We start from the raw sequence: 25,971 nt of genomic DNA, 5'->3' as shown, positions 1-25,971 counted from the left end.
ACCGTAAGTAGGTGGGTTTAAGGAAAGGGCACTGCTTAAATCCTATTGGCTTGAAGTGGGCCCTCCCATATTTTCCTAAAAGGGCGAGACCACACCTTCCCTTCTCCCACTCTTTCCTCTCGCATCCCCCAGGATTATCCCATTTTCTGTACAAACAAGATAAAAATAAGAGACACAACATTGTGGTTGACTGGGCACCTACCGTGTCCTGTCACTTGCCTGGTCTCGTCGAAACCCTCAGTTCACTTCACTTCAGTCACTCAGTCGTGTCTGACTCTTTGTGATACCATGGACTGCAGCAATCCAGGCCTCCCTGTCCATCACCAACTCGCAGAGTTTATTCAAACCCACGTCCATTGAGTCAGTGATGCCATCCAGCCATCTCATCCTGTCGTCCCCTTCTCCTCCCGCCTTCAATCTTTCCCAGCATCAGGGTCTTTTCCAATGAGTCAGTCCTTCGCAGTAGGTGGCCAAAGTCCTGGAGCTTCAGCATCAGCATCAGTCTTTCCAGTGAATATTCAGGACTGCTTTCCTTCCTCAACAGGGCTTAAAAACAGAAAGACCCACCTGCAGGCAGCCAGACCAGGCTCAGGCCTAGGTTCTGTTTCATCTGCATCGTTTTTTACACTTTGAAGATTTCCGCTTGCGCAGGCCTCTTCGTAGCCTAGGCTGGAACTCCTGAAGCATGCTTTGCCGGTTCCCTTCTTGTGACTTTAATGTCTGCGAGCTGGAGAAGCAGCCAGGGAATGAGTGAGCCAGGAGGAGACCCTGGGGAAGCCCCCAGCCCTGCCGCATTCTGGAAACGTCACCTGGCCTCTGTAAAGAAAGGGCAGTCCCATCCCTGACCTGCTCTAATGGGCCATTTCTCTTTAGACAGCGAGGTTTCCTGACAGGCGCAAGGCAGGCAGTGGCTCTCGTCTTTTCTGACAGCGTCCTCTGCTCATGTTTTTTTCCCTTTCCACTCACTCTTGTGACATAACCATGGGATTTTATTTCAGTAATCCTGCTTAGTTGTGCCTTTGCCGGGATGATGGAGTGGTGGAGGAAGGATTCACATAGGGAGATGCTAAGCCAAGAGTGTTTGAGGGAAGGAGCCAGCTTAGCCGATAACATGCGACTCTAAGACAGGGACTTCCAGACACAGGAATGGCTTCAACCGACTCTTATTTACAGTGTAAGGGCATCAGCTCTTTCTCAAAGTTACGTATGCTGCAGCTTTTAAAAATCAACCTTGGTGATTCCGCTGGCTCAATGTATTTCAAACCATAGTAATGAATCTCAAACCACTGCTTTACTTTTGCATGAAAAGGCTTATTCAGATTTGGCTTATCAGTTCAGCTGCCGAGTCGTGTCCGAATCTGCGACCCCATGGACTGCAGCACGGCTTATAGTTACATTTAATCTCTCTGGTACATATCATGCAGTATCTGGGGATGATCCTCTGATTTACAGTTAGCGTTCCTCAGACAAACCCTAAGACTGACTTGTAAATCGAGCTCTCTTAACGCCTTTCCAGCAATGTTCTCATCATCATCTGCAGATATTTCTAGGGCTTAAACTTTAATTTTAGTGATGATGTTTAGAAAATAGAATAAAATTACATATTGGAATCCTTGCCTTTGTTTTGTTTATAGGAAACCATTCATTCATTTATTCATTTATTGTCCAGTCAGCAAATGTTTGTATCAGTCTGAACCTCAGTTCAGTTCAGTCGCTCAGTCGTGTCCGACTCTTTGCAACCCCATGAACTGCAGCACGCCAGGCCTCCCTGTCTGTCACCACCTCCCAGAGTCCACCCAAACCCATGTCCATTGTGTCAGTGATGCCATCCAACCATCTCATCCTCTGTCGTCCTCTTCTCCTCCTGCCCTCAATCATTCCCAGCATCAGGGTCTTTTCAAATGAGTCAGCTCTCCGCATCAGGTGGCCAAAGTATTGGAGTTTCAGCTTCAACATCAGTCCCTCCAGTGAACACCCAGGACTCTCAAGAGTCTTCTCTAACAACACAGTTCAAAAATTCTGAACCTCAAACTGTTTTAAATCAAGTGGGAAAAATGTAGAGACCTTTGCTTAATCCTGTCTCTGAACTGGATGATGAAACACCAGTGTAATTTTTCTTGTTCAGTTGCTAAATAGTGTCTGACTCTTTTGTGACCCCATGGACTGTATGTAGCCTACTGGGCTCCTTTGTCCATGGGGATTTCCCAGGCAAAAATCCTGGAGTAGGTTGCCATTTCTTTCCCCAGGGGATCTTCCCAGACCAGGAATCAAACCGATGTCTCCTGCATTGGCAAACAGATTCTTTACATCTCAGTCACCAGGGAAGCCCCATGATGTAATTGTTACTTTACTTAAAAAGTATTGAGTGACTTACTAGCAATATGGCTAACTGAAACATGGGACCTCTATAAGGTACCTATGCAGAGGACTGACTCCTTGGGAAAGACCGTGATCCTGGGAAAGACTGAAGGCAGGAAGAGGAGATGCTTGGATGATGCTATGGACATGAGTGTGAGCAAGCTCCAGGAGTTGGTGATGGACAGAGAAGCCTGGTGTGCTGCATTCCATGGGGTCACAAAGAGTCAGACATGACTGAGCGACCGAACTGAACTGAACCTCTAAGGCATGGGGCATTTTCGTTCTTCCTTAAATGTGTAAGGCACCATGCCGAATTCTGAGCCTGTAAAGAGGAGTCATGTAGACTGGCCCTGTCCCCAAAAACATGCAGTCTGCATACCCACATATGTAATGTGCAAGACTACAAGCTGTCGTGTGCAGGGGTCCATGAGCGCTCAGAGCCCCAGGAACCTGGCACAGAGTGCTGGGTGGCTGCATTTTGAGCATCTGGAGTAGTCAGCAGTGGAGACCTGGGACCACATTTGAACATCAGCCATTCATATTCTTCCTCTAGTTGGTAAAAATCATCTTTTTCACAGGAACTACTTCAAAGTAGATCTCCCCCATACATACATTTAGAACATCCTTACATGCTTCGAGTCTTAAAGTAAATGTGCATTTTACTTTTTTAAACTTTAAAGGCTTGAGCTTGTCCTTCTAGGTCCCAGAGATCAACTGAAATGATTCTGGCTTTTTCCTCCCTGTGTTGGGTCACCTTTGAGCCAAATTCATGAAACTACTTCTGTGTCTTTATCCAAGACCCTGAGAAGTTGCAAAGCACATCCTCCCTTTAGCCCTCTTACCCACCAGAAAAGCAGAGAAGAGGAGCACAAAGTTCATCCCTGGACAGGGCCCTCTGTCCTCGGGGGCCATGTGTGATGTCCACCCCATGCATCTCCTGGAGCACCCTCAAAAGTGCAGGGTAAGATGCAGAAGCCCAGCTCATCCTAAGGAGCAGGAACTCTTCCCTTTCTCAGAGTCTCCCAGTCCTGCAAAGCCCCCCTCGTCTGGGCACTGGGACCTGTCCGAGTTCTAGTCCCTCGCACATGCCCATGGTGATCATGTGGTCATGACTGGCTCCCTCCCTCCTCCTGCCATGGGTGGGTGGGTGGGTGGGTGTGTGTGTGTGTGTCTCAAGTCCTGCTCCCCACATCTGTTAGCCAAACTTGGGACCTTAAAGACGGGGAATGCCCACCTAAAACAAGATGAGCGGCGTGTCCTGCTGTCACTTTGGACCAGGCAGTGCTGTCGGGGAACTCAGATATCGGGCCAGCTTCTCATCAGTCGGAACAAACACAGGATGCCACAGGCCATCCATAAAGGGTAGTCACCGCCACCCTCCAAGCTCGGGTGCCCATTCGGGTGCCGTAAGCCTGGCGTGATCATGCCAGCACAGCTGCCACTCAGGCACACGTGGGAACAACTTAGACTCTGAGCATCAGCTGCCAGGAGTTCACCCACCCTGCTTTCCTGGAGCTACCAACCCTCTTCACCTTCAAGGTCTTCAGGACACAGACACCGCGAGTCCACATGGCATCTGGCGCTTGCCCTGGGCTTGGTGCAGGCCCCTTGTGAAAGCACATGCTTTGTTTGTGGAATATCTTCCAGTTTCCTGGGCAGTTTTGCTTACAAGCTTGGCTTCCTTGCCTTTATAAAAGAAGGCTGAGGCTTTGGGCAACAGCTGGAAATCATTCTGCCATTAGATTAACTGAAAACTTAGAGATTCTTTGATATAATTACCGTCTTTAAGACCGAATACTCTTCTTCCAGATACTTTGGCAAAGTATGAAGATTCTAAAATGATTTCCAAAGAGCTGGCCAGAGCTGGTTTCTATAAAAAGATTAAGATAGAGCTTCATCGCTTTGCTCATTAAACTCACCACCTTCCATGGCCAGGGTTCAGCTTTGGGTTTTTCCCAGTTAAAGGATTATTCTGTCTTTTTTATTGATTCTTTGAATTTTGACTCTGCTTCTCTCTCATCTATTAATATGGATCATTTTAGAAGGTTGGCCAGCTCGATTCTGACATTCCTGTGGACTTGCAGATTTTTCTTTCTGACAAATAGTTGAGATTATAAGTACAGTTGAGAAATTGCTTTACAGCTGTGCCCTCAGTCAGAAAAATGATACCTGAGTGTCTGTTAAACATTCAGCCAGGTGGCTGATGAGACCTCATCCCATGTGAAACTCATCTGAAAACGTAATTATCTAAAACCTAGTGTAGAAATAGAATCCAGAAACCCTAAATACCATTGGGCATATGGCTGTCTGTATTTTTATTTTCCCAGGATATTTAGATATTTGAAAACGAGAGAAACATTTAAATTCACCTTTACATCTATTTTGTTTATATGGAAAATTAATTTTACATTAAAACCTCGAGCATCCCTACCACACACAAACAGATTTGACCTCCAGAATTCATTATCCCTCGGTACATTGCTGGACTTTTAGATTCCTGAGCATTTCCATGTGGAATAAAGCAGAGCGTTCCCAGGCTGAATCCCTATGAAAATCTCAGACCAGCTCAAATGCTCTGACTTGATCAGAGATCCCGAGTCAGGAGTGCTTTCCTATCCTCATATCCAGGGCTTCCCAGGTGGCTCAGTGGCAAAGAATCTGCCTGGCAGTGCAGGAGACACAGGAGATGAGGGTTTGATCCCTGGGTTGGGAAGATCCCCTGGAGGAGGAAATGGCAACCCAATCCAGGATTCTTGCTGGAGAAATCCCATGGACAGAGGAGCCTGGCGAGCTGGGCTCCATGGGGCCACAGAGAGCTGGACAGGACTGAAGCGGCTGAGCACGCATATCCATGGGCAACTACCCCCCGTCTGGCAGGGCCTGAGGTGATGCTCTTCACCCTGGGATGTGGGTGCTGGCGTGTGCCGTCTCCTCTCTGACACCTGAGTGTCCCTAAGGACATGAGTCCAATAAAGATAATGTTGAAGGTAGCTGAGCCTTGCCATTTCCATTTTAATAGCCTACGTTTTGGGCATCACTGGGCCATCCCATAGGCACCTGGCAGGTAACGTTTCATCTGTTCACCGGTGTCTGTCGGCACGAAGCGGGAGTGCCTGCAGCCTGAGAAGCCTGGTGTGTGGGCGCCCAGCCCATGGGTGGTAAGAATGCTGACCGACAGTCTGCCTGAGTTTCTCCATCTGAGAGCTGACCAACAGCCTGTCTTCTTCTCCATCTGACTTAATCTTGGTGAAAATGCACAGAGACATTGTGTATGGTTCTCTTGAAAATGCAGGAATGGAGGTGAATGACTGTAGTGGGATTGAAAGGATTTTTTTTTTTCCTGTAGGCTCCCAGGCCAGTCTCTGCGTGGACGTGAAAAAGTGTCCCGCAGAGGAAAGAATTTGTATGATGCGTCCTCACATCTCGTCATTCCAGCATGCTCTTGTGTTGACTAATGACAGGATGGTTTTTTTTTTTTTCCTTTCTTTGGTTTTGATTTCTTCTGTTCCACTGGTTTCAATTTTGTAAGCTTTCTTGATGCTTTGAACGTCCCTTGGGTCTGAGGAAGGGCTTTTGTAGCTTCTCGGCACCTCTGGTGGGCTTTGCTCTGCTCACCAGTGATCAGCTCTAGGAGGCGCTCAGGCCCCGGTCCCTGCCACCCCAAAGCAGTGCCACCTCAGCCTCCGTGCCCAGGTATTTGTCTCCGCGGCTCGATTACACCTGGCGTGTGCGCTTGTTTCTTCGTTGTCTCTGTGGTTGAGATTCACTGATGGTGAGGGAGCGGTCTGGGGTGGTGGTCGGTTGCTGATGTTTCCTGTGTGTTATCAGCTGCCGTGTGCTCAGAGTCTACACAGCCTAGGCACTAGGCATTGCTTTGTTGAAGGATGAATGCAAGGCCTCGATCGCTTTCTGATTTGTAAACATGCGAAGGCGCAGGTGGAAATGATGACGCAGGGTCAGCCGGCTGCCTCCCCTCCACGGCGGCGTCCCCAGGGCCTCCTTATGCTTCTCATCCTGCTGCTGTGCGTGAAAAAAGGGAGCGTGCCTGAATTTCAGAACTCAGATTTCGTTACTTCCGCCTTAAACTCTACTCCCCGTGAAACAGAGTGTAAGAAATTGCCCTCCGGTGTGTGACAGGTTCTGAAGTAGAAAATGTTATGAATCTCCTTCCTTCTCAAGCAAAAATCAAACAAGAGGTTACAATTGCCACACGTGCCCATCACATTGGATAGAAGGACCAGGCTAGCTGGTGACCCATCACACCAAGGCTGGAAGGTGCAGCGGGGGCTTTAGCCAGACTGCCAGAGATTGAGTCCTGGCTTTTTAAAACACATGACCTTGTGAGCTTCTTAAGCCTTTTACACACTAGTGAGCGCATCTATAAAGTAGAATAATCATGTAATCAACCGTATAGGGTTCCTTTAAGGATTAGAGGAGATAAAAACCTGTAAAGCTCTCACACTCCGTCTAGCCAAGTAAATGTCAGCTTCTATTCTCTTCCATTAATGTTACAGCTTTGCTTAAGAAATCGCACCGTTTGGGTTACTAAACTCTTAAAGCCAGAGGAAATTCCACAATGACACTAGTCATGTGGCCCCAGGCAAGGGTGATGAACGCATTCCTCCCTGTTTCGAACTGTGTTGCCATCTTCTGCACACTCGTGTGGGCAGGCATGTGTGGGACACACACTTGGAGAGGTGCCTGCAGTGTGTCTCTGTGCGTAGAGGGTGTGTAGGCTGGTAGCCACCACGGGGAGTGGACAAAGTGTGGCCTGGCCCTTTTCCTGCCTGGAAGGGGCAGTGGCCTGGGGGCAGGACTTGGGGGCTGCTCAGGCTGATTCCCCAGCCTCCTGGGTGGAGTGTACCTTTCCTGGGTGGGCTCGGCTCACCACGTGGATTCAGCCCCGGCACGTGGTGCGATAATGCAGCACGTGGTCCTATCCACAGTGGCGGTCCTCAGCTTGCAGAGCACGTGGCCCCGTGCTGAGTGCCCCAGTTGTTCCCCTGGTCCTGAAACTTGTCGTGTGGGGCTTCTGGTTTCCCTTTCTCTACCCAGGCTTAGCGTCTGACCCTGAGAGTTTGCAGCCTGTTGCCTGCCCCGCTGTTTGCCTGACTTCAGGTCCAGGTAAACGCTCAACCCGACAACCTGAGTGTTCAGACTACGTGCACACTGTGATCAAAAGGCTTGGACCAAGGACCTGAGAAAAACCCTTGGGAAAAAAGGTGTAGGCGCTGCACACGAACATGTGGGCCATTTCTCTCACTTAATATTTAGCTCACCATTTTCCCTTCAGGCAAGGTTACTGGATGGTTGAAGTACAAGTAAGCCCAATGTAACGAATGCAAACCAGAAAAGCAGGAGTTGGAGAGAGGATTCATTCAGAGCGAACCAGTTACAGAGCAGTGATCTGACAGGAACAATACAGAAATTAAGGGACAAAATCAGAACTGTGAAAAAAGTAACGCAGATATTCTTGGCCGGGCCTGCAGACTCAGGTTTTCAGGTTCTCAAAAGAAGTGCAGACTTTCTAATCCCATGGGATTTTCGGGGGCCCTGGATTAACTGTGAAAAATGGCTTATCAAACCTTAACCCAAAGCCGTTTTTAAGCAGTGTGACCCCTGAGATGCTCCCTAAGGGTTCAGGTGTCAGCTGTGAGTGTCAGGACACAGTCAGAGCCCGCCTCCCACTCTACACTCTGCTGAGGAGGGACTCTGAACAGGACCAGAACCCTGTCTGCTTCTTCAGTGCCCGTGTGGGAGTGTGCTTTAGGGGCCCTGACAAGCCTTCTGGTTTGATTTTCTGTATCAGTGAACAGTTACAAGGTGGATTAAAAGAGAAGCCTGAATGTCAACTGCCCTCGCTTCCCCCCTCCCTGGTGAGTCTCTTGGACGTCCCAAACTGAGTCTCCTGGGGGTTAAAGAGCAGGAAGGAGGAGGAGAGGCCGAAGCAGGTGGGTGGGCAGACGGGCTGCAGGCTGGTAGGCGGTCAGGCGAGCCTCACCTGGGAGGTCCAGCACCCCCCTCCACTGGGCCATCCCTCACTGCCCGATGCTCTTGAGAAAAGACTGCCCAGGATGTCAGCAGGAGAGGAGGTGCATTTTCATGGAGGCTCCAATCTGTAGATGTTGGAATTATTTTTTAACCACAAGTGTCCTAACCATAGAAAATGCAGAAGACAAACCTCCCCCTGACCCAAGGTCACTGCAGACACTTCAGTGAACCCTGTCCCATCTCATCCCTTCCTCCCACGTTCAGCTTGCCATGACCTTGCCTAGAAGATCCTGACTGATAAATGTTCCGTGTTATCACCTCATCTGTATCCATCATTTGCAGAGTTCCTCTTTATGTATTAAGCCAGTGGCTCCTTTTTAATAGGGAAGTTCACGTTCTTGAGCAAGTATGTTGAAGCATTATTGATACTTTTGTTGACCTAAAACAATAAAACAGCTAGTTATTTTACCAGGAAAATGGGTTTATCAGGGAACAGCAAAGAACTGTAATTCAAGACACAATTGCAGGCAAGCCCTGTGAACAAAGAAGAGTCTTCTTTTATAGAGGAGAAGGGGGAGTTGACAGCGGCTGTTATTAAAAATCATAACGATAAGTCCATTGGAGGAAACTGGGCGTTTGAAATATAGTGATTTTTTCATTGGCTGAGTTGTGAGGTTTCTCATTGGCTGGGCTGTTGCTAGGCAAAGAGAGATTCTTAGCTCCTCCTGCTTGTAGTAAAGTAATCACCTACTTCCTATTGGACGCTCTGCAAGGCACTGTTCTTGTTGGCAATGCAACTGACATCCAGTGTTGGGGCCCTTCTGGCCTCCTGAGTCCTTTTATTTTTGGATATAAGAGACCTGAATGACTCTTATTTCTTTGGACATAAACAGCATTATTCCTATATAAATTTTTTAAAACGGTCTCTGTGTGCAGTTCTATACTAGTTTTAAGTAAGATGTCAGCATTTAAATTCTTTTGGTAGCCAGTAGTTTATGTTAACTAATTCAACCAGTGTGTATTGCTTTTCTTCACTTTGTGCGTCAAGTACTTTACGTGTTGAAGTGCTTACAATAAAGATTCATGAATTTCACATTATGTCCTTTAAAACCTTAGTATTATCAGAATATTTAGTCATATTTTCATATTATTTTTTTGAAGAATATAGATTAATTTTTATTTGCACATAAAGCACTGAAAAGTTGTCAGCACCAAAATCAACTCTATTTTAAATGAGGCTTCTGCTTATGAATTTTCACACTTAAAATGAACTGTAAATAGTGAATCCTTCCTGAGCCCAAAAAATTGCCCCAGAAATGACAAATTTTGGCTCCACTTTTAGGGAGAGTATTTGAAAGTTGTGCTTGTGTGCTTAGTCGCTCAGTCGTGTCTGACTCTTTGCCACCCCATGGACAGCAGCCCACCAGGCTCCTCTGTCCATGAAATTCTCCAGGCAAGAATACTGGAGTGGGTTGCCATTTCCCCCTCCGAGGATCTCCCCAACTCAGAGACCATACTCAGGTCTTTTGCATCCCCTGCGCTGTCAGGCAGGTTCTTTACTAGTGCCACCTGGTGACCCAGTTCCCCGGTGACTCAGATGGTAACGAAGCTGTCTGCGATTCGAGAGACGCAGGTCTGAACCCTGGGTCGGGAAGATCCCCTGGAGAAAGGAACGGCTGCCCCCTCCAGTGTTCTTGCCTGGAGAATCCCATGGACAGAGGAGCCTGGTGGGCTCCAGTCCACGGGGTCACAAACAGTCAGACATGACCGCACAGCTTACACACACAATCGGAAGGGTTCACTCCTAGAAGACTAAGATGGCTTCTCTTGGGATGACCTTGCCTCAGATATGTGTGGACACCCACATGCGGATTTGTTCACTTGTGGATGCAGAGTTTGAACGGTAGCATGGAATCTGACATAAAAAAAAAATTATAAAAGATTCTGATTTCGCATTCACAAAACTGGGCTGCCTCCCAGTTTAAGGTCCCTTTCTGCAGAATCATAGGCAAAAGTCACTGAGCTGCTGTGGGAATTGTACGCCCCAGGCCAGCATCATCAGCATCACTTGAGAATCTGTGAGAAACGCAAACTGCTGGGCCCACCCCAGACCTGCTGAGTCAGAAGTTGTAGCAATAAGGATGGGCCAGCAGGCTGCGCTGTACTAAGAGCTCCTGGTGGCGAAGCACATTGAGAACCCCTGGGTCAGGGAGTCACTTTCAATTGTGCTTCCGCCGAGAGGACTTTTCTACAAACATACTGTAGGTGGAACCCGCTGGCTAGGGCTTCTCCCCTGCTCAGTGCCCCAGCAGCCCTCGGAGGCATCTGTGGAGTCCCCGACATTCAGGAATACCAAGGGATGACCACTTCCCCAAGAGGAACTGGTTCTAAAAGAACAGCAACAACTTCACTGAACACTACAGTTAATTTTTAAATGTCAGTCAGATTTCAACTGTGGTGGTCAAAGGTCCATGCTTTAATGCTCCTTGAGAAGTGAGTTAAGACAGGTTTAGTGGGATGAAAAAGCTGACTTGAAGCTCAACATTCTGAAAACTAAGATCATGGCATCTGGTCTCATTACTTTCTGGGAAATAGAGGGAGAAAAAGTGGCAGCAGTGACAGATTTTATTTTCTTGGGCTCCAAAATCACTGAGGACTGTGACCGCAGCCGCAAAAGTAAAAGATGCTTGTGCTTTGGAAGGAAAGCTATGACAAACTAGACAGTGTATTAAAAAGCAAAACCATCACTTTGCCAACAAAGGTCTGTCTAGTCAAAGCTATGGTTTATCCAGTAGTCATGTATGGATGTGAGAGTTGGACCATAAAGAAGGCTAAGCACCAAAGAATTAATGCTTTTGAATTATAGTCCTGGAGAAGACTCTTGAGAGTCCTTTGGAAAGCAAGGAAATCAAATCAGTCAATCTTAAAGGAAATGAACCCTGAATATTCATTGGAAGGGCTGATGCTGAAGTTGAAACTCCAATACTTTGGCCACTTGATGGGAAGAGCCGATTCATTGGAAAAGACCCTGATGCTGGGAAAGATGGAAGGTGAAAGGAGAAGGGGACACCAGAAGATGAAACAGTTAGATAGCCTCACTGACTCAAGGAACAGTACTTTGAGCAAACTCTGGGAGAAGTGGAGGACAGAGGAGCCTGGCATGCTGCAGTCCATGGGGTCGCAGAGAGTCAGATGCGACTTAGCGACTGAACAACAATAACAACAATAACACGGGTGGGAGAACTGGAGACAAGAAATTTCCTGGAACGCGCCCAGGAAGTGAGTCTGGGGACCATTAGCGGCCCCCTCTCCATATGCTTTTAATCATGGTAATTTGTAAGAGGAGGGAAGCAGTGCCTGCGAACAGACCTCAAGCCCTGCTGAGCTTTATAGGTTATAGGTTAAAGGTAGCACTTTAACTGCCCGAGTAGATTGGAAGCCAGACCCGATGTGGAGTCCTGCTTTAATAGGTTCCATACGTCTCTACGCCAGCTTGCTTCTGCACATACACGTGGGCGATTTCCATCCCCCGTGTGGGGAGGGTTAAGCCCAGTGTAAACGTCAGCTGGTTCCCACCAACCACAGCAGAATTTTCTGCGACTCATTCCTTCCGCATTTTCTGCCCCAGGGAGACATTCCCCCTTCCCCAACCTCAATACTCCACTTTCACCCGTGACCTCATCACACAAAGTTCTCACTACCAAAACGCGCCATTTCTCCCTTTCCAGTCACTCTTCCCTGCCCCACCACCTTCCCCCTCTCAGATTTCCTCAGCCTTCCCATCAGTCTCCCATTCTTTCCTTTTTCTCTCTCTTGCCTTGAGAATAACCTCCACTTCCTGCCCCACCGCCAACCAGGAGCCCCTGCTGCTCATCCTGAGGGCTTCTTGGTTTCATATCTGAGACGCTTCTCGCCGTGACCACCACCCTGTCATGACATCAGAAGGAATGAGCCCCCTCCTGCTGGCCTCCCCGAAGCCCTTAGCACAGTTCACCCGATTCCGTCCAGCCTTCTCTGCTCTGGATTGCCGACATCCGTCTTGCCCATTTGGCTCCTTCCTTTATCAGCACGTTCTTGTCCCTGGTCCTGTCCCTTAACTTCCGTACTGCAGGTAAGGAAGCCCCACCGTGTCTCCACCTTCACTCTGACCTCACCACAAGCCCAGCACCGGTGTCTCCATCTCCTCCCCCGGGGGGCTGGTTTGCCCTCAGGTCCTTCCCCATCATCACTTACCCATGAGGGTCTTTTGATACAAATCTCTGTGCTCTTCGGTCTCACACTGGTGACACCGGCTCTCACATCAGAGCAACTTCTTACCATCTCAGCGACAGGCGTTGTTTTCTCTTTGCTTCTGAGCTCAGTCTGTGTCCACACTTTGTCTTCTCTCGGTACCCAAGAGTCCACTCTTTCTCTCCCCTCTCCAACATCTTCACACCTACCCCCCTTGAGTTTTCTAGATATATAATGATACCACCTGAAGTTTCTCCCCACTACAATGTTCATAGCCCTTGTTTTATCTTATCTAATTGTGTGAGCCAGTATCTCCTTATGGCCTTAACTGAAATGATGATAAGATCAATGATAATGACCAAAGTCATTCAGTCGTGTCCGACTCTTTGTGACCCCATGGACTATACAGTGCATGGAATTCTCTAGGCCAGAATACTGGAGTGGGTAGCCTTTCCCTTCTCCAGGGGATCTTCCCTGGAGATCCAACTCAGGTCTTCTGCAGGATGATATATGTTTTTCTTTTCCTAACCTTAATGGTCCTAACCTATAGTCTGGACTTCCCTGGCAGCTCAGACAGTAAAGCGCCTGCCTACAATGCGGGAGACCCGGGTTCAGTCCCTGGGTTGGGACCATCTCCGGAAGGAAATGGCAACCCACTCCAGTGTTCTTGCCTGGAAAATCCCATGGACAGAGGAGCCTGGTGGGCTACCACCCATGGGGTCAGAAAGAGTCAGACACAACTGAGTGACTTCACTTCACGTCAACCTTAATGGGCATGTTTATAGTGTTTATGATAATGCTGGTTTCCAGGTTTAAATAAACATGTAAATACCTACATCTGTCTATCTAGATACATAAATACAGATATGCACACATGTATACCCATGCAAGCATACAGACATATTGATTAAGTATTCAATTGTCACTTTTGTAAACATTTTTGTCAAAATTGAGGCAGAGTCTATCACATGCTGGAATGTATTACATTTGTGATAAACTTTATGTTTACTCTATCGTCCAAATGGTGAAATATATTAGCCAATTTTCCTAACACTAAACTATTCGGAATGATTTTCCTAACAGTAAATCATTCTTATATTCCTACTGGGAATTATTATCTGATGTCTTTTTCCCCCAAGGCACTACTTGATTCTGTCCTGTTTTATTTTGTGTTTTTTACATTAGTATTTCTAAGGGTGGTTGTTCCGGCACTAAATCGTGTCTGAATCTTGGCAACCCCTGGGCTGCAGCAAGATGGGCTCCTCTCTGTCTTCAGGGATCTCCCAGAGTTTTCTCAAATTCATGTCTATTGTGTCGGTGATGCCATCTAACCATTTCATCCTCTGCCACCCTCTTCTCCTCCTGCCCTCAGTCTTTCCCAGAATCGGGGTCTTTTCCAATGAGTTGACTCTTTGAATCACGTGGCCACAGTACTAGAGCTTCAGCTTCAGCATTAGTCCTTCCAATGAATATTCAAGAGTTGATCCCTTTCGGATTGACTGGTTTGATCTCCTTGCTGTCCAAAGGACTCTCAAGAGTCATCTCCAGCACCACGATTTGAAAGCATCAATTCTTCAGTCCTCAGCCTTCTTTTATGGTCCAACTTTCACAGCTGTACGTGACTGCTGGAAAGCCCATAACTTTGACTATATAGACCTTTATCAGCAAAATGATGTCTTTGCTTTTTAATATACTGTTAAGGTTTGTCACAGCTTTACTTCCAAGGAGCAAGCATCTTTTAATTTCATGGCTGCAGTGATTTTGGAGCCCAAGAAAATAAAATCTGTTACTGCTTACACTTTTTCTCCTATTTGCCATGAAGTAATGGGACTGGATGCTATGATCTTAGGTTTTGGAATGTTGAGTTTTAAGCCAGCTTTTTCACTCTCCTCTTTCACGCTCATCAAGAGGCTCTTTAGTTACTCTTCACTTTCTGCCATTAGAGTGGTATCACCTGCATATCTTAAGTTGATATTTTTCCCAGAAATCTTGATTCCAGCTTGTGATTCATCCAGCCCTGCATTTAGCGTAATTGTACTCTGCTATAAGTTAAATGAACAGGGTGAAAATATATCAATATTGAGTTTTTAATATAATTTTCCTTTGCATCCTAAAATATGCTAAATTTTTTAAATGTTGGAAATCTTCCCTATTTTGTCTGCTCTGGAATGATTTAAATAGCACTAGCATCTACTCTCAGAGAAGGCGATGGCACCCCACTCCAGTGCTCTTGCCTGGAAACTCCCATGGACAGAGGAGCTGGTGGGCTGCAGTCCATGGGGTCTGGAAGAGTTGGACACGACTGAGCGACTTCCCTTTCACTTTTCACTTTCATGCATTGGAGAAGGAAATGGCAACCCACTCCAGTGTTCTTGCCTGGAGAATCCCATGGATGGAGGGGCCTGGGGGGCTGCAGTCCATGGGGTCGCTAAGGGTCGGACTCAACTGAGCGACTTCCCTTTCACTTTTCACTTTCATGCATTGGAGAAGGAAATGGCAACCCACTCCAGTGTTCTTGCCTGGAGAATCCTATGGACGGAGGGACCTGGGGGGCTGCAGTCCATGGGGTCGCTAAGGGTCGGACACAACTGAGCGACTTCACTTTCACTTTTCACTTTCATGCACTGGAGAAGGAAATGGCAACCCACTCCAGTGTTCTTGCCTGGAGAATCCCAGGGACGGGGGAGCCTGGTGGGCTGCCGTCTGTGGGGTTGCACAGAGCCGGCCACGACTGAAGTGACTTAGCAGCAGCAGCAGCAGCAGCAGCAGCAGCAGCAGCAGCAGCAGCATCTACTACCAGAGAAGGCGATGGCACCCCACTCCAGTCCTCTTGCCTGGAAACTCCATGGATGGAGGAGCCTGGTAGGCTGCAGTCCATGGGGTCGCTAAGAGTCAGAAATGACTGAGCAACTTCACTTTCACTTTTCACTTTCATGCATTGGAGAAGGAAATGGCAACCCACTCCAGCGTTCTTGCCTGGAGAATCCCGGGGACAGAGGACCCTAGTAGGCTGCCGTCTGTGGGGTCGCACAGAGACTGAAGTGACTTAGCAGCAGCAGCAGTATCTACTACATTTGGTAGAATTTCTTTGAAGCACTTGAATCTGATACCTTTTCAGGCATTAGATCTTTGACTTTTTTTTTATAATATGTATGGTAATTAGACTAATTAGATTATTTATCTCTTTTGAGAGTAGTCTTGCTAATTAAAACCATTTTTTTCCTTTAGGATTTTAAATATTTTAATACATTTGAACAAAGTACTCTAATTAAATCATTTTTGTTTCTTCTTTTGCTCAGTCACTCAGTTGTGTCCAACTCTTTGTGACCCCATGGATTTAGCACTCCAGGCTTCCTTGTCCTTCACTATCTCTCAGAGCTTGCTCAAACTCATGTCCATTGAGTCAATGATGCCATCCAGCCATCTCATCCTCTGTCGCCCCCCTTTCCTCCTGTCCTCGATCTTTCCCAGCATCAGGGTCTTTTCCAGTTGTTTATTCTACTTGTGGCTGTTTCCTTACCCTGATTTCTTGTTTTGTATATTTGTGCTTATTGTTTGTTTTTTCATTAAGTTAGTATGTCAGTGACAGTTTAGCCAGGAAAACAGAATCCATCCTAGGTATCCTAGGAAGGTATTTACTATAAAGGATCATATGTTTACGAAATAGTTGGAAAAGTTGGGGCAGTAAAAGTCAGAGAGACCCATTTAGGTCTCAGAGTTGCTCCGGCTACTAAAGAGGTGGAATGTGTCGAACATTCCAGAAGTTCCTGGCGAGGATTAGAGCTGACCCAGCACTGAAGTAGGTGATTCCCAGAAAAATGTCTGGAGACTACTGCAGACTTCACATCCGCCAGAGCCCACATTTTAAATCCCTGCTGCCAGGGACACGATGCTGCGGCTCTGACCACACCATGTGCTCAAGCATCTCAGTGACAGGATCTATCCGACAGCCTCACAGACAAGAGATGCAGAGATTGAAGGGCCTGCCTGGAGCCCCTGTAATCCAGGGAAGAACTAGACAGAGGGGGGTGAGCAGAGTTGCAGCTTGTTATGCTTGAGGATAAGCTCCTCTCCCAAATATCAGCTTCTGGATTCACTGTTTTCTCTTTCCTGACATACTGACTTCTGCTTCACATGTTTGTGTGCATCCAAATATATTGATGCCTGTTCATTTTCTAATATGTTGACTTCTGTTCCAATCTATATAATTCCTTCTTTCTGCTTCCTTGAAAGTAAAAGTGAAAGTCGCTCAGTTGTGTCTGATTCTTTGCGACCCTATGGACTATACAGTCCATGGAATTCTCCAGGCTGTATTACTGGAGTGGGTAGCTGTTCCCTTCTCCAGGGGATCTTCCCAACCCAGAGATCGAACCCAGGTCTCCTGCATTGCAGGAAGATTCTTTGCCATTGAGCCACCAGGGAAGTCCATGAGCTATCCTTTTTTCTAACACCAGAATTAAGTATTAGATTCATTTATTCCCATTCATACCTATCTTTATCACTGTAGGTATTTAAGGCTGTGAAATACCCTCTGGATCTTACTTTGAGCTACACACCATAAATTCTGTTTTATAGCATTTTTGTCATTGTCATTTCTTAAATGAATTTTCCTATGAATCTGATGACCACTGTCCTGTTTTGATCTTGTTTCTAGAAATTACTAAAGATTTCCAAGCAACGCTTTACATTCCCCTTTCTCTTTTCCTAAGCATGTACTTTCTTCCTTATCTGCTTGTGGTCTATCAATGCCCTCAACCAAAGGCTGTGCTGTTCCTTAGAAGGAGCATTTGGATATGTTTGCAGGCATGTTAGTTGCCATGGGTTGCTATTGGCATCTAGTGGGCAGGACCCAGGGATGCTAAATATTTTACAACATGGCAACCGTGCTGCACAGCAAATAATATTTTAACCTAAAATGCCAATAGTGCCCCACTAGGAAAAGTGAGAGGTCTCCAGTGTCACCAGCTTAAAAAAGTAACTGGCCGAGTCAGAAGTTAGACATGTGTTGGGCAAATTCCCTTTAGGTTATATTTTTCCTATCACGTTGTTACTAAAATTATTCCAGAAGTGACTAGATCTGGATTTCCCTCTTATCCAATTAATAGGTAAAAGCTTGGGACTTGACTGGCACCAAAGTCAGAAAAACATCTCCACCAAGAAGGAAAAGTGAATATGTTAATACAGGACACTTCTGTTTCTGTTTCAAAGCAAAGCAATGTCCTGCTTGCTTGACCGAGAGCCTGTACCCTGCTCATCAGGATCATTTGGCCTAACTCTTTGTTAAGACTTGAGCATAAGAATGTCTCATGAATGTCACGTCTTCAGTCTCAAAACTGGAAACCAAACCAAAGCCATTATTCATAGAGTCACACCAAAAGTGCCAGAAGACTTTGGTTAGAAACTTCTAAAATGGACTTTTAAGTGGACATGTACGTGGAGAGAAAAGTTTAATTTTCCTTCTCTACTCGTTAGAACTGACCTCCAACAGGTTTAAAAACTGGTACTGTTGTTCAGTATGTCCTCCCATAAATTGGGTCACTAAGATTAGAAAGGATAGCTTTAAGGGAGTTTACAACATTCACTATAGAACAGCTTTAAAGTAACATCTGTTTCTTTTTTTTTTTTTTTTGAATTTAATAGTCTCTTATTCCCTGTTAGCAAGTGGAAAAATAAGTTCATAAAATACCAATTCAGATTTCATCTCTGTACTGATACATAGGGTGAATCATCAAAATTGTGTTCAGTTCTTCCCAAGTACTGTAGAATATAGAATATGCCTATATGCCTATATTTTGACGGTTTCTTGTCAAGCATTATTAAATCACTAGGCTTCCCTGGTGGCTCAGTGGTAAAGAATCTGCCTGAATGCAGAAGACCCAGGTTCGATCCCTGGGTTGGGAAGATCCCCTGGGGCAGGGCATGGCAACCTACTCCAGTATTCTTGCCTGGAGAATCCCGTGGACAGAGGAGCCTGGCGGGCTACAGTCCATGGGGTCACAAAGGGTCAGACGCGCCTGAGCACACAGCACATTAAATCACTACAGTGTCACTCTTACTGGTTCCAGGATACCCCACAGATACCAAATATATAAATAAAATGGTGTAGTATTTGCAATAAACAGTGCACCCCCAAATACTTCTAAAATCATCTCTAGATTACTTATAATACCTAATATAATATAAATGCTACAAGTGTGAAAATGAAAGTTTTAGTCGCTCAGCGGTTGATTCTCTGCGACCCCATGGACAGTAGCCCACCAGGCTCCTCTGTCCATGGGATTCTCCAGGAAGGAATACTGGAGTGGGTTGCCGTGCCCTCGCCAAGGGGATTTTCCTGACCCAGAGCTCGAACCTGAGCCTCATGCATTACAGGTGGACTCTTTATCATCTGAGTCACCAGGGAAAGCCAAAATGATACACAAATAGTTGTAAATACAAGGGAAATGTTGTATAAAAAGTTACTGGCATGTAGCAATGCAAGTTTGGTTTTTGGAACTTTCTAGAATATTTTCCCCAGTTTTCTCCATCTGTCGTTGGTTGAATAAGCAGATTTGGAACACTTGGACAGGGAGAGGTGACTTGATCTTAGAACTTACTGAATCTAATGAAATTGGCCAATGGCTGATAAACCACTTAACAAGTGTGGGAACAAATTAATCTATGCAGGCTGCACTCTCTGCCCTCTGGAAATTTGATCTAAGTGATCAAATTATATACATATGGGCTTCCCTGGTAGCTCAGCTAGTAAAGAATCCACCTGCAGTGCAGAAGACCCTGGTTCAATTACTGGGTCAGGAAGATCCCCTGGGGAGAAGGGATAAGCTCCCCACTCCACTATTCTTAGCCTTCCCTGGTGGCTCAGCTGGTAAAGAATCCGCCTGCAATGGAGGAGACCTCAGTTCAATTACTGGGTCAGGAAGATCCCCTGGGGAGAATGAATAGGCTCCGCACTCCACTATTCTTAGCCTTCCCTGGTGGCTCAGCTGGTAAAGAATCCGCCTGCAATGCAGGAGACCTGGGTTCGATCCCTGGGTTGGGAAGTTCCCCTGGAGGAAGATGTGGCAACCCACTCCAGTATTCTTGCCTGGAGACTCCCCATGGACAGAGGAGTTTGACGGGCTGCAGTTCATTCAGTCGCAAAGAGTTGGACACAACTGAACAACTAAGCAAACACACAGAGCATTTATATATCTCAACCAAACTTGTCACCAGCTTCACCATAAAAAGAAATGCAAGAAGGCAAAGTGGTTGTCTGAGGAGGCCTTAAAAATAGCAGAAGCAGAAGAGATTAAGAAGAGGTGGCAAGAATACACAGAAAAACTATACAAAAAAGGTCTTAATGACCCAGATAACCATGACGGTATGGTCACTTACCTAGACCCAGACACGCTGGAGTGTGAAGTCAAGTGGGCCTTAGGAAGCATCACTACGAACAAAGCTAGTGGAGGTGATGGAATTCCAGCTGAGCTGTTTCAAATCTTTAAAGATGATGCAGCTGAAGTGCTGCACTCAATATGCAAAAAAGTTTGGAAAACTCAGCAGTGGCCACAGGACTGGAAAAGATCAGTTTTCATTCCAATCCCAGAGAAGGGCAGTGCCAAAGAATGTCCAAACTGCTGTAAAATCACGCTCATTTCACATGTTAGTAAGGTTATGCTCAAAATCCTTCAGGTTAGACTTTAGCAGTATGTGAAGCAATGGCACCCCACTCCAGCACTCTTGCCTGGAAAATCCCAGGGATGGGGGAGCCTGGTAGGCTGCAGTCCATGGGGTCACTAAGAGTCGGACACGACTAAAGCGACTTAGCAGCAGCAGCAGCAGCAGCAGCAGAACTGAGAACTTCCAGATGTACAAGCTGGATTTAGAAAAGGCAGAGGAACCAGAAATTGCCAACATCCGTTGGCTCATAGAAAAAGCAAGGGGATTCCAGAGAAACATCTGCTTCATCAGCTATGCTAAAGCCTTTGACTGTGTGGATCATAACAAACTGTGGAAAATTCTGAAAGAGATAAAAGTATCAGACCGCCTTACCTGTCTCCTGAGAAACCTGTCTGCAGATCAAGAAGCAACATGGAGCAAAGGACGTGGAACAAAGGACTGGTTCAAAATTGGGAAAGGAGTATGTCTATGCTGTATATTGTCACCCTGCTGATTTAACTTATACGCAGAGTACATCATGCGAAATGCCAGACTGGCTGAATCACAAGCTAGAATCGAGGATGCCGGGAGAAAAATCAATAACCTCAGATATGCAGATGGTACCACTTTAATGGCAGAAAGTGAAGAGGAACTAAAGAGCCTCTTGATAAGGGTGAAAAAAGGAGCGAAAAAACTGGCCTAAAACTTAACATTCAGAAAACGAAGATCATAGCCTCCATTCCTGTCAACTCACAGCAAATAGATGGAGAAAAAGTGGAAACAGTGACAAACGTTATTTTCTTCAGCTCCAAAATCACTGCGGTGGTGACTGTAGCCATGAAATTAAAAGATGCTTGCTTCTTGGAAGGAAAGCTATGTCAAACCTAGATAGCGTCTTTAAAAGCAGAGACATCACTTTGCCAACAAAGGTCCATATAGTCAAAGCTATGGTTTCTCCAGTAGTCATGTATGGATGTGAGAGTTGGACCATAAAGAAGGTTGAGCACTGAAGAATTGATGTTTTTGAACCGTGGTGCTGGGGAAGACTCTTGAGAGTCCCTTGGACTGCAAGGAGATCAACCCAGTCAATTCTAAAGGAAATCAACCCTGAATATTCATTGAAATGACTGATGCTGAAACTGAGGCTCCAATACTTTGGTCACCTGATGTGAGGAGGTGACTCACTGAAAAGACCCTGATGCTGGGAAAATCTGAGGGCAAGAGGAGAAAGGGGCAACAGAGGATGAGATGTTGGAGTTCGCAGCAACCCACTCCAGTGTTCTTACCTGGAGAATCCCATGGACAGAGGAGCCTGGTGGGCTACAGTCCATGGGATTGCAAAGAGTTGGACATGACTGAAGCAGTTGAGAGAGAGACCATCCTGGAAGGTTTCTGAACCCCATTATTTACAGGTTTCTATAGAGATTTTATTACACTGGCAGGATTATTAAATCGTTGGCCATTGGTAATTGAACTAAATCTCCAGCCCGTCTCCTCTTCCCAGAGGTCCGGGGTTGGGCTGCAAACCCTCTCATCATGCCTCAGTCTTTCTGGGGACCAGCTCCATCCATACGCTGTGTGGGGCTCCCCCCCGCCACCAACCAGTCTGCTCAGCAGCTCACAAAGGAGACTCCAAAGGTTCTAGGAGCTGTTCCAAGAACCAGGGACAGAGACCAGGTATCCATCTTTTACTCTGTCACACCTGTGTAACAGGAGACAGTCAAGTGGCAGCTTCTGCTATTTCCTAGAGCAGCAGTTCTCAAAGTGTGGTCCGCGGGGCAGCAGCTCCTGGACACTGAGCACGTGTTAGAAACTTACACTCTCAGGACACATCCCAGGCCTGCCGGATCCAAGGCTCTGGAAGTGGCCGGGAGGGTGTTTAAGCTAACGAGAGGTTCAGATGTACACTCGAGTCTGAGAACCCCTGAGCACGGGAAGGTGCTGGGTCAGAGCACAGGGTATGGGCCTGCATAGGGGGACAAGAGGACTGCCTCCAGGTGTGTCGGGGACAGCTGGTGAGGACCACGTTCCACGCACAGACACAGTTGTGGGTGGGGTCTGGGGGTCAGAGGACCAGGGGAGATGTCGGTACAAGAGGGAAGCAGCGGGCCTGGAGGACAAGGCCGGGAGGTCTCCAGTTTAACGAGAAGAGCAGGCTTTTAATCTGGGAGCAGCGTGAGCACGTGTGAGTGTGTGTGTGTGTGTGTAAGCCTGGAGGACAAGGCTGGGAGGTCTCCAGTTTAACGAGAAGAGCAGGCTTTTAATCTGGGAGCAGCGTGAGCGTGTGTGAGTGTGTGTGTGTGTGTGTGTGTGTGTATAAGCCTGGAGGACAAGGCCGGGAGGTCTCCAGTTTAACAAGAGAAGAGCAGGCTTTTAATCTGGGAGCAGCGTGAGCACGTGTGAGTGTGTGTGTGTGTGTGTGTATGTGTGTGTGTGTGTAAGCCTGGAGGACAAGGCCGGGAGGTCTCCAGTTTAACGAGAAGAGCAGGCTTTTAATCTGGGAGCAGCGTGAGCGTGTGTGAGTGTGTGTGTGTGTGTGTGTGTGTGTGTGTGTGTGTAAGCCTGGAGGACAAGGCCGGGAAGTCTCCAGTTTAACGAGAAGAGCAGGCTTTTAATCTGGGAGCAGCGTGAGCGTGTGTGAGTGTGTGTGTGTGTGTGTGTGTGTGTGTGTGTGTGTAAGCCTGGAGGACAAGGCTGGGAGGTCTCCAGTTTAACGAGAAGAGCAGGCTTTTAATCTGGGAGCAGCGTGAGCGTGTGTGAGTGTGTGTGTGTGTGTGTGTGTGTGTGTGTAAGCCTGGAGGACAAGGCTGGGAGGTCTCCAGTTTAAAAGAGAAGAGCAGGCTTTTAATCTGGGAGCAGCGTGAGCACGTGTGAGTGTGTGTGTGTGTGTGTGTGTGTGTGTGTAAGCCTGGAGGACAAGGCCGGGAGGTCTCCAGTTTAACGAGAAAAGCAGGCTTTTAATCTGGGAGCAGCGTGAGCGTGTGTGAGTGTGTGTGTGTGTGTGTGTGTGTGTGTAAGCCTGGAGGACAAGGCCGGGAGGTCTCCAGTTTAACGAGAAAAGCAGGCTTTTAATCTGGGAGCAGCGTGAGCGTGTGTGAGTGTGTGTGTGTGTGTGTGTGTGTGTGTGTATAAGCCTGGAGGACAAGGCCGGGAGGTCTCCAGTTTAATGAGAGAAGAGCAGGCTTTTAATCTGGGAGCAGCGTGAGCGTGTGTGTGTGAGTGTGTGTGTGTGTGTGTGTGTGTAAGCCTGGAGGACAAGGCCGGGAGGTCTCCAGTTTAACGAGAAGAGCAGGCTTTTAATCTGGGAGCAGCGTGAGCATGTGTGTGTGTGTGTGTGTGTGTGTGTAAGCCTGGAGGACAAGGCTGGGAGGTCTCCAGTTTAACGAGAGAAGAGTGGGCTTTTAATCTGGGAGTGGCATGAGTGTGTGTGTGTGTGTGTGTGTGTGTGTGTGTGTGTGTGTGTAAAGGAAATATAGGTGGTATCAGTTAAACAGTGGACTCAGAGCAAGGCATGGGAGTGGGAATCAGAGGCTTACAAGACTGATCCCTTGACTACACAGAAACCACAGACCCCTGGAGAAGGGGCCTCAGGAAAGCCTGCTTTGAATGCATGTTGATGGATTGTGTATCTCTTAGACGGCCGGCTCTGTGAGCCCAGGAGGCCAGCCTGGGGACGTCGGGGCTAAAACCAGATTGGGGGCAGATAGTTTCACCAAATATAAGCTGGCACCAATAGCGAGGCACACATTTAAAGATGTTAAAGTGTAGGCAGGGTGGGGTACTTCTCTTGTGGTCCAGCAGTTAAGAATCCACCTTCCAATGCAGGGGACAGGGGTTCAATTCCTGGTCTGGGAACTAAGATCCTACATGTCTCAGGGCAACTAAGCCTGTACAAGGCAACCTCTGAGCCACACACTCTGGGGGCCACACACCACAGTGAAGGGCCTACGTGCAGCCAAAAATAGAAGCAGATATCTACGTTTTTAATGTAGGGGGAGAAACAAGGCGTCTCAGAACAGATGAAATCCACTAATAAAAATCATCAGGACAGACCAGAGAAGTGGAATATCATAGTCAGCCTAGTGTCATTCATGCAAAAGCAGGCTAACATGCAGGAAAAAGGTTTCCGGAGACGTCATTAGCTCTTGGCCTGCTTTTACCACGGGTCGTGTCGGTGAGTCTTCACCGCGCATCCCTCTCTCCCACAGGGCAGACAACCACGAGAGCAGGCTGCTACAGAGACCTGCGGATCCCCGTGAACACCTCCTTCTGCAGCCCCGACGCCCGGCCGGCCACAGGGGTCGTGCCCTGCAAGGTGTCTGCCTGTCCCCCCAGGTAAGAACTGCCACGTCCCTCTGAACGAGCGTCAGGGGTTTGCAGGTATAACGCCCGCCCAGTCCTCAGGGCTCCTGAGCCTGGGGATGAGAAGTGCCAACCGCGGCCACGTGATCCGTGACGGCAGAAGCGAGAGGAGCAAGAGCTGCCTGAACAGATGAGCCACAGAAAGTGTGCTCGGGTGGGGGCGGGCCTGGCCAGTCTGGGCAGGGGCGCGGAAGGTCTCGGAGTGGACGGCGCTTGTTCTGGCTTTTTTCAGCTCAGGCTGCAGGAGGGGCAGCGGCCATGGGCAGGGGAACTTTTTCCCACTAAGCCTCCGTGCCCTGCCCCGATGTCTCCTTTCCTTGCCAAGTGAAATGTGTTAGGAGAGCCCGTGGTGAGGCCTGTCCCAGCTGTCCGGGGAGGGTGGACCCTGTGCAAGTGGGGCAGCAGGTCTCGGCCATCTCGGTCACCCTTCCCGAGCACCGCCACCCCAACACGCTCCTCAAGAAAGCCCCAGTCCCCTGATTCAGGCGGGGGCAGGAGCCCAGGGGGCAGCCGAGGTCCTGCCCTGCCTCCCGCAGCCGTCACCCCCCAGGCTCGTCCACGGTCTGTCTGCGTCTCCCTGGCTTCATCATCACAGAGGGGTGGTCAAATGTATCCGAGAAACGTGTTTACAGAAGGGAAGCTCACTAGGCCCTTCTGACAGCTGAGGCACTCACCATGTCACGTGTGGCCTCAGGCGTCTTGATTTTAGAGACCCGCGGCAGCTGGCTTTGCTGAACTTGGCCTCAAAAGCAGAAAGCGGGGTCCTTGGGGGCTTCCCAGGTGGCACAGCGGGAAAGAATCCGCCTGCCAGGGCAGAGACAGAAGAGACACAGGCTCGAACCCTGGGTCAGGAAGACCCTCTGGAGGCGGAGATGGACACTCTCCTTCCAGTCTTCTTGCCTGGAGAATCCCGTGCCCCGAGGAGCCTGGGCGGGCCACAGCCCCGGGGTGGCAAAGAGGCGAGCATGGCTGAGCACAAGGACATATTATATTCTTCGTGTTATATGTATTATATTATATTGTATTATATTATATTATATTATATTATGTTAGTACCCTTGCCTTGTACTAATCAGGGCCGTGTAGGTCAAGGAAGTGTGGAGGGAATCCGTGTGAAAGCTCTCACTCAGTCCAGGACATGCGCTAAACACTCACTAAATCTTGGTTCTTTCCTTTTTTGCCCGGAAAGAAGAAACAAGTTCGCATTAGCTATTTACGCAGTCTGTAAGGCAGAAGGATCAATGACAAACAGAGAAGGAGGAACTATGTTCCAGGCATCCATCCCTGGGCACTGTCATATTACCCTACTGAACTGGGAAAATAGGTCTTGATTTTAAAGTTGTTCTGTTCTCCTATGTAAGACAGGTAGAAAGGTATGTAAGATACCTTTCT

At 47.6% G+C, this 25,971-nt stretch overlaps 1 protein-coding gene across 1 annotated transcript in view; it reads left to right on the top strand.

Annotated features, from left to right (window-relative positions):
- Positions 1-25,971, top strand: part of ADAMTS16 (ADAM metallopeptidase with thrombospondin type 1 motif 16) — a 173,280-nt gene that overhangs the window by 103,115 nt on the left and 44,194 nt on the right. The window contains exon 17 of the mRNA XM_068990533.1: positions 24,426-24,552. Coding sequence (XP_068846634.1) covers positions 24,426-24,552 — 127 coding nt within the window. The remainder of the gene's footprint in view (positions 1-24,425; positions 24,553-25,971) is intronic.

This window comes from Capricornis sumatraensis, chromosome 18 (genome assembly GCF_032405125.1).
Source record: "Capricornis sumatraensis isolate serow.1 chromosome 18, serow.2, whole genome shotgun sequence".
Taxonomy (NCBI): Eukaryota; Metazoa; Chordata; class Mammalia; order Artiodactyla; family Bovidae; genus Capricornis; species Capricornis sumatraensis.
This window is presented reverse-complemented; position numbering and strand designations above follow the sequence as displayed.